We start from the raw sequence: 8,996 nt of genomic DNA, 5'->3' as shown, positions 1-8,996 counted from the left end.
CATCTGATCATATGACATTCTCCCAATCTTCTTCTGGATCATCCAAATGCTCTCTAGCAAACTTCAGACGGGCCTGGACATGTACTGGCTTAAGCAGGGGGACACGTCTGGCACTGCAGGATTTGAGTCCCTGGCGGCGTAGTGTTTTACTGATGGTAGGCTTTGTTACTTTGGTCCCAGCTCTCTGCAGGTCATTCACTAGGTCCCCCCCATGTGGTTCTGGGATTTTTGCTCACCGTTCTTGTGATCATTTTGACCCCACGGGGTGAGATCTTGCGTGGAGCCCCAGATCGAGGGAGATTATCAGTGGTCTTGTATGTCTTCCATTTCCTAATAATTGCTCCCACAGTTGATTTCTTCAAACCAAGCTGCTTACCTATTGCAGATTCAGTCTTCCCAGCCTGGTGCAGGTCTACAATTTTGTTTCTGGTGTCCTTTGACAGCTCTTTGGTCTTGGCCATAGTGGAGTTTGGAGTGTGACTGTTTGAGGTTGTGGACAGGTGTCTTTTATACTGATAACAATTTCAAACAGGTGCCATTAATACAGGTAACGAGTGGAGGACAGAGGAGCCTCTTAAAGAAGAAGTTACAGGTCTGTGAGAGCCAGAAATCTTGCTTGTTGGTAGGTGACCAAATAATTATTTTCCACCATAATTTGTAAATAAATTCATTACAAATCCTCCAATGTGATTTTCTGGCTTTTCTTTCTCATTTTGTCTGTCATAGTTGAAGTGTACCTATGATGAAAATTACAGGCCTCTCTCATCTTTTTAAGTGGGAGAACATGCACAATTGGTGGCTGACTAAATACTTTTTTGCCCCACTGTAGGTGTCATGGCTGGTCTGTTTGTACTCGTCCATCTTCCCCGTCACCTTGCCATGGTTAAATGCGGTGGTTCATGCTTTCGACTTTGTGCAAAGGCTGGCATCTATCCACGGTTTTCGGGGTGGATACGTTCTAATCATCACAGTGGGAATAGCATCATCTATGCACTTCCTGATGAACTCAGTCACAGAGTCAGTGTATACGTCAAAACTATTCTCAGAGGCGACCTGGAATATTCCCCATTCGTCCCCACTCGTGACTAATCTTGAAGCATAGATTCTGACTGGTCAGACCAACGTTGAACAATCCTTACCACGGCTGCTTCATGTTTAAGTTTCTGCCTATAGGTGGGGTGAAGCCGAATGGAGATATGATCTGATTTGCCGAAGGGAAGGCGGGGATGGCCTTGTTCACTGTCCCAGAAGGAAGAGTAGCAATGATCAAGAGCTTGTGATGATAGAATTTTGGTAGCGTTTTCCTCAGATTTCCTTGATTAAATAGACCTAATACACTGTACAAACCGGTGGGCATTAGGCAAAGGTGTATAGTACACGTCTAGACACAGCACAAAGCGTGTGTTCAGGCGTTGTTGAGGTAACAGACAACACAATTAAAGTGTAGCGTAGGAGTGTCATTGTCGTCATTGGTGATGTTGTTATCCCTTTACTCTTTGCCGTCGTCTTAGTCATCCCCATCATTACTGTCATAGTCATCCCCATCATTACTGTCATAGTCATCCCCATCATTACTGTCATAGTCATCCCCATCATTACTGTCATAGTCATCCCCATCATTACTGTCTTAGTCATCCCCATCATTACTGTCATAGTCATCCCCATCATTACTGTCATAGTCATCCCCATCATTACTGTCATAGTCCTCCCCATCATTACTGTCATAGTCATCCCCATCATTACTGTCATAGTCATCCCCATCATTAATGTCTTAGTCATCCCCAACATTACTGTCATAGTCATCCCCATCATTACTGTCATAGTCATCCCCATCATTACTGTCATAGTCATCCCCATCATTACTGTCATAGTCATCCCCATCACAGCTGTCTTAGTCATCCCCATCACAGCTGTCATAGTCATCCCCAGCATTACTGTCATAGTCAGCCCCATCATTACAGTCATAGTCATCCCCATCATTACTGTCATAGTCATCCCCATCATTACTGTCATAGTCATCCCCATCATTACTGTCATAGTCATCCCCATCATTACTGTCATAGTCATCCCCATCATTACTGTCTTAGTCATCCCCATCATTACTGTCATAGTCATCCCCATCATTACTGTCATAGTCATCCACATCATTACTGTCATAGTCATCCCCATCATTACTGTCATAGTCATCCCCATCACAGCTGTCTTAGTCATCCCCATCACAGCTGTCATAGTCATCCCCATCATTACTGTCATAGTCATCCCCATCATTACTGTCATAGTCATCCCCATCACAGCTGTCTTAGTCATCGCCATCACAGCTGTCATAGTCATCCCCAGCATTACTGTCATAGTCAGCCCCATCATTACTGTCATAGTCATCCCCATCATTACTGTCATAGTCATCCCCATCATTACTGTCATAGTCATCCCCATCACAGCTGTCATAGTCATCCCCATCATTACTGTCATAGTCATCCCCATCATTACTGTCATAGTCATCCCCATCATTACTGTCATAGTCATCCCCATCACAGCTGTCATAGTCATCCCCATTATTACTGAAGGGAAGGCGGGGATGGCCTTGTTCACTGTCCCAGAAGGGAGAGTAGCAATGATCAAGAGCTTGTGATGATAGAATTTTGGTAGCGTTTTCCTCAGATTTCCTTGATTAAATAGACCTAATACACTGTACAAACCGGTGGGCATTAGGCAAAGGTGTATAGTACACGTCTAGACACAGCACAAAGCGTGTGTTCAAGCGTTGTTGAGGTAACAGACAACACAATTAAAGTGTAGCGTAGGAGTGTCATTGTCGTCATTGGTGATGTTGTTATCCCTTTACTCTTTGCCGTCGTCTTAGTCATCCCCATCATTACTGTCATAGTCATCCCCATCATTACTGTCATAGTCATCCCCATCATTACTGTCATAGTCATCCCCATCATTACTGTCATAGTCATCCCCATCATTACTGTCATAGTCATCCCCATCACAGCTGTCATAGTCATCACCATCATTACTGTCATAGTCATCCCCATCACTACTGTCATAGTCATCCCCATCATTACTGTCATAGTCATCCCCATCATTACTGTCATAGTCATCCCCATCATTACTGTCATAGTCATCCTCATCATTACTGTCATAGTCATCCCCATCATTACTGTCATAGTCATCCCCATCATTACTGTCATAGTCATCCCCATCATTACTGTCATAGTCATCCCCATCATTACTGTCATAGTCATCCCCATCATTACTGTCATAGTCATCCCCATCATTACTGTCTTAGTCATCCCCATCATTACTGTCATAGTCATCCCCATCATTATTGTCATAGTCATCCCCATCATTACTGTCATAGTCATCCCCATCATTACTGTCATAGTCATCCCCATCACAGCTGTCATAGTCATCCCCATCACAGCTGTCATAGTCATCCCCATCATTACTGTCATAGTCATCCCCATCATTACTGTCATAGTCATCCCCATCATTACTGTCATAGTCATCCCCATCATTACTGTCATAGTCATCCCCATCATTACTGTCATAGTCATCCCCATCATTACTGTCTTAGTCATCCCCATCATTACTGTCATAGTCATCCCCATCATTACTGTCATAGTCATCCCCATCACAGCTGTCTTAGTCATCCCCATCACAGCTGTCATAGTCATCCCCAGCATTACTGTCATAGTCAGCCCCATCATTACTGTCATAGTCATCCCCATCATTACTGTCATAGTCATCCCCATCATTACTGTCATAGTCATCCCCATTATTACTGTCATAGTCATCCCCATCATTACTGTCATAGTCATCACCATCATTACTGTCATAGTCATCACCATCCCAGCTGTCTTTTATCAAAAGGTACAGTACCAGTCAAAAGTTTGGACACACCTACTCATTCCAGGGTTTTTCCTTATTTTTACTATGTTCTACATTGTAGAATAACAGTTAAGACATCAAAACTAACAAATAACACATATAGTCATGTAGTAACAAAAAAAATGTTAAACAAATAAAAATATTTTTATTTGTGCAAAGCTGTCATGTGAAAAGCTGTCATCAAGGCAAAGAGTGGCTACTTTGAAGAATCTCAAATATAAAATATATTTGATTTGTTTAACACTTTTTTGGTTACTACATTATTCCATGTGCTATTTCATAGTTTTGATGTCTTCACTATGTCTTCACTATTATTCTAGAATGTAGATAATAGTGAGAAAAATAGAAAAAAAAACTAGAATGAGTAGGTGTGTCCCAGCTTTTGATTGGTACTGTATGTAAGAGTCACAACAGTCAGCATTTTCATCATCATCAATGTTCTGTAAGTTGCATGATCATCATCAACATTAGTATCATGGTCATTATCAATTTCCAGTCAATTGCATAATCCTAATCATCAATTTCCAGTCAATTTGTCATGACTTCCGCCGAAGTCGGTCCCTCTCCTTGTTCAGGCGGCGTTCGGCGGTCGACGTCACCGGCCTTCTAGCCATCGCCGATCCACTTTTCATTTTCCATTTGTTTTGTCTTTGTCTTACACACCTGGTTTCAATTCCCCAAATACTTGTTCATTATTTAACCCTCTGTTCCCCAATGTTTGTTTGTGAGTAATTGTTTATTGTATTGCGGTCCGTATTTGTGGCCTTGTATTTATACGACGTGTATTGTTATAGTGTTGGTCTCAAATATCAGAAGAATGTTGGCAGAGCTCATTTAAAACCTTAAAAAGAGACAATCCATGAAGATAACTCTTTTTTAAACTCTTTTTTACCTGTGAGTGAACTAAGTCAGTGATTGTTGGTACATTTCCCTGCTGACAACTCATAGAAGTAATGAAAGACAAAGTAAACACAACACTTTCACCAACGTCAACACTTTTTAACGAATTACAGAAAGAAACGTTAAGCTTGGAAAGGTTTCGACACTACTCAAAGCAACCAACTGTCTTTGATCACTGCCATTTGGAAGTTTTAAAATGCAAAGTTCCTTTCTCGGCATGTCCCCTAATCCACTGAAAGTGTTGTTGATGAAAGAACAGAAACATATTGACTTTTTTGAACAGCGTTGAATTTGGTGAGTGTTAGGAATATTCCCCTAAGTGTTCTGAAAATGAACGGATCTCTTGAAGTTGTGGATGGGGATATTATGAGGTTCCCCTGTTCTGGGGCCGGCTGGTTCTTCAGCTTTGGATTCAGCTTTTAACTATCATAGCCCATTAGTCTGAGTCCAGCCCAGTGGACTTCAGCAAATATAGTACTAACCATCTTCCCTCAGGGGCCACCTCTTCATAATGCAACATGTTTGACTCTCCCACACATCAACCGACTGACTGCTAGTCAGTTAAATCAGGTAGTCTGTGATGTAGGATATCTTAACTTTTCAGGGGACACCAGCAACTCTCTCTCTACCTGCTTCACTGGTACTGTTAGTAACCAATAGCTAGGCCCCGGCCAGGTACTGTTAGTAACCAATAGCAAGGCCCTGGCCAGGTACTGTTAGTAACCAATAGCTAGGCCCCGGCCAGGTACTGTTAGTAACCAATGGCAAGGCCCCGGCCAGGTACTGTTAGTAACCAATAGCTAGGCCCCTGCCAGGTACTGTTAGTAACCAATAGCTAGGCCCCGGCCAGGTACTGTTAGTAACCAATAGCTAGGCCCCGGCCAGGTACTGTTAGTAGCCAATAGCTAGGCCCCGGCCAGGTACTGTTAGTAACCAATAGCTAGGCCCCGGCCAGGTACTGTTAGTAACCAATAGCTAGGCCCCGGCCAGGTACTGTTAGTAACCAATAGCTAGGCCCCGGCCAGGTACTGTTAGTAACCAATAGCTAGGCCCCGGCCAGGTACTGTTAGTAACCAATAGCAAGGCCCCGGCCAGGTACTGTTAGTAACCAATAGCTAGGCCCCTGCCAGGTACTGTTAGTAACCAATAGCTAGGCCCCGGCCAGGTACTGTTAGTAACCAATAGCAAGGCCCCGGCCAGGTACTGTTAGTAACCAATAGCAAGGCCCCGGCCAGGTACTGTTAGTAACCAATAGCAAGGCCCCGGCCAGGTACTGTTAGTAACCAATAGCAAGGCCCCAGCCAGGTACTGTTAGTAACCAATAGCAAGGCCCCGGCCAGGTACTGTTAGTAGCCAATAGCAAGGCCCCGGCCAGGTACTGTTAGTAACCAATAGCAAGGCCCCGGCCAGGTACTGTTAGTAACCAATAGCAAGGCCCCGGCCAGGTACTGTTAGTAACCAATAGCATGGCCCCGGCCAGGTACTGTTAGTAACCAATAGCAAGGCCCCGGCCACGAGGCTTCAACTTAATAATGCAACATGTCTGACCCTTCCTCTCCAGCTAGGGCGCTTCTCAACTGACTGTTTGTTAGTAAGTTGGTCAGTTAGTCAGTGTTACAAAAGGAGGTTAACTGTAACTACAGCATGTTGGCTTTGAAATGGGTTTCAAGTGTGACGCTGCTAAAGTTCACATTGTGGTTGTCTACGCCAGATGATACAATTATGGCTCCACACACACTGAGTGTACAAACATTAGGAACACCTTCCTAATATTGAGTTCCACCCCCTTTTGCCCTCAGAACAGCCTCAATTCGTCGGTGTATGGACTCTACAAAGTGTTGAATGCATTCCACAGGGATGCTGGCCCACATTGACTCCAAAGCTTCCCAAAGTTTTGTCAAGATGGCTGAATGTCCTTTGGGTGGTGGACCATTCTTGATACATATGGGAAACTGTTGAGCGTGAAAAACTCAGCAGCGTTGCAGTTCTTGACACACACAAACCGGTGCGGCTGGCACCTACTACCATACCTAATTTAAAGGCACTTAAATATTTTGTCTTGCCCATTCACCCTCTGAATGGCACACATAAGCATTCCGTCTCAATTGTCTCAAGACTTAAAAATCCTTCTTTAGCCTGTCTCCTCCCCTTCATCTACACTGATTGAAGTGACATCAATAAGGAATCATAGCTTTCACCTGGATTCACCTGGTCAGTCTACATCATGGAAAAAGCTGGTGTTCCTAATGTTTTATCCACTCAGTGTACATGCCGTGCCTGTGAGAACACAAGCCTATGGCAGTTATTATATTATATTTTCATTGACATTGCATAACATAGCGTTTATGTAACTCTCCAGCGTTGACATCAGCACAGTGTTAAGGGTGACATCACTGCTGTGAGTTAATAAGCGCGACAGTTACCTGGATGATCCTAATAATTACATAAAAACCAACCAGCCGGATTCAGGTTCTCTATGAAACTGTGTGTAGAGGAAAAGAAGTGGTTCGCTCCCGCAGAGGAGGTAAACAGGTGTCTTACAGCATTGTATTATCTGAAGGACCCACCAATAAAATGCCACCCATCAGAGATTACCATACACCACTGTCACAAAGAAAGAGAGAGAGAGAGAGACAGACAGAAAGAGAAACAGTGAAACACAGTGTGCTATAAGATATTCATTGAAACACCACTTCATCCAAGAGTAAGACACACACACACACACACACCACACACACACACACACACACACCACACACACACACACACACACACACACACACACACACACACACACACACACACACACACACACACAGCTGCTCCATAGTAGAATGAGACAGAGCCGGTTGCTATGTGCCCAAGTGACAGAGTGAAAGAGACATACATGACTTCTTACAAAGACTACAATCACGGCACAACCAAGCTCATCTCCTAGGCCTTGGTCTACCTTGGACAACCTACATGCAATACGTGCCTGCAGACGCCTTCTCCACACGCCACAATGTAAAGCACATTTCAAGGTTCCATGGAGTTAATCAATATAAATGTTAGAGCCTCTATGTCTGCACGCAACCGCCCCTCAGGCAAGCGAGGCACTGAGAAGAAAATACAAATTCCTAAGTCAGACTCATTGTTGCTGAGAATCTGAAGAAAAGACCCTGCAATACTCTCTCTGCTAAAAATATATTTTCAAAGTGCATAGAATTGTGATTTATTTTGTAGAATGGAAATGTGCTTTCTTTGTGAAGTCGGCAAAGAAAACAAACAAATTCAAGAGCACAATATTAGGCTATCTAAATAGAAAACACTCACTATTTAGAGGGATAGAAAACCCCAGGTGAAATTGTATTTTGTTGAGTTAACACTATAAAGTCAGAAGCAGCTTTTCGGAATAAAAAAAACATATGAGCTGCTCCACTAGGGCTGGAGATAGTTACAGGGAGTTTGTTTAGAATGTGTTTTAATGGCTAAAGTTACCATTAGCATTGCATGTATTTTAGTGTGTACTTTAATGGTAAGTGTTAGCATTAGCATAGTGTGTGTTTAGAGTGTGTTTTACTGGATAGAGCAGGTTTAACGGAAATCATTTATTAGAGAGGATGGCCAAGGTGCCAAAGTCATTAAAATTAATCATACATCACTGGAAGCTAACATGATTTTAGTGCATGCTAGCATATGCTCTGGGCCATGGCTCCCTACCAAAATAACACATGGGATTTGGAGGTACACACAGGAACGTGAACTGGGTTACTATCAGCTCATTATACCCCCTAGAGTTACTTGGTGTCAGTTAACTCTCTGTTCTTTTCTCTACTCCGATGTCCTTTCCTCTCCTCTATCCTTCTCTCTTTTTCCCTTCTCATCTCTTCACCCTCCTCCACTTTCATCCACTCTCCTCCCCTCCTCCCTCCCGTCTCTCCACTCCTCCTCTCTTGATGTCCTAAACTTCCCCTTCATCTTCTCTCTGATGTCTCCTTTCATTCCCTCTCCTCATCTTTATCTCTGCTCTCTCCTTTACTTTCTCCTCATCTTTTCCTCTGCTCTCTCCTTTACATTCTCCTCATCTTTATCTCTGCTCTCTCCTTTACTTTCTCCTCATCTTTATCTCTGCTCTCTCCTTTACTTTCTCCTCATCTTTTCCTCTTCTCTCTCCTTTACTTTCTCCTCATCTTTATCTCTGCTCTCTCCTTTACTTTCTC

General features: G+C 43.3%; 1 protein-coding gene across 1 annotated transcript in view; it reads right to left on the bottom strand.

The window, feature by feature from the left end:
- Window positions 1-2,299: 2,299 nt before the first annotated feature.
- The window catches only part of LOC118944007 (stress protein DDR48-like), an 87,287-nt gene continuing 80,590 nt past the window's right edge, over window positions 2,300-8,996 (bottom strand). Inside the window, exons 3-7 of the mRNA XM_036961095.1 lie at window positions 3,666-3,863; window positions 3,381-3,575; window positions 2,877-3,287; window positions 2,727-2,730; window positions 2,300-2,588 (exon numbers count right to left, since the gene is read on the bottom strand). Of these exons, the coding sequence (XP_036816990.1) occupies window positions 2,300-2,588; window positions 2,727-2,730; window positions 2,877-3,287; window positions 3,381-3,575; window positions 3,666-3,863 (1,097 nt within the window). The remainder of the gene's footprint in view (window positions 2,589-2,726; window positions 2,731-2,876; window positions 3,288-3,380; window positions 3,576-3,665; window positions 3,864-8,996) is intronic.

Source organism: Oncorhynchus mykiss, chromosome 24, assembly GCF_013265735.2.
Source record: "Oncorhynchus mykiss isolate Arlee chromosome 24, USDA_OmykA_1.1, whole genome shotgun sequence".
NCBI lineage: Eukaryota > Metazoa > Chordata > Actinopteri > Salmoniformes > Salmonidae > Oncorhynchus > Oncorhynchus mykiss.
Note: the sequence above shows the minus strand (reverse complement) of the source record. Positions and strands in the feature narration are given on the sequence as shown.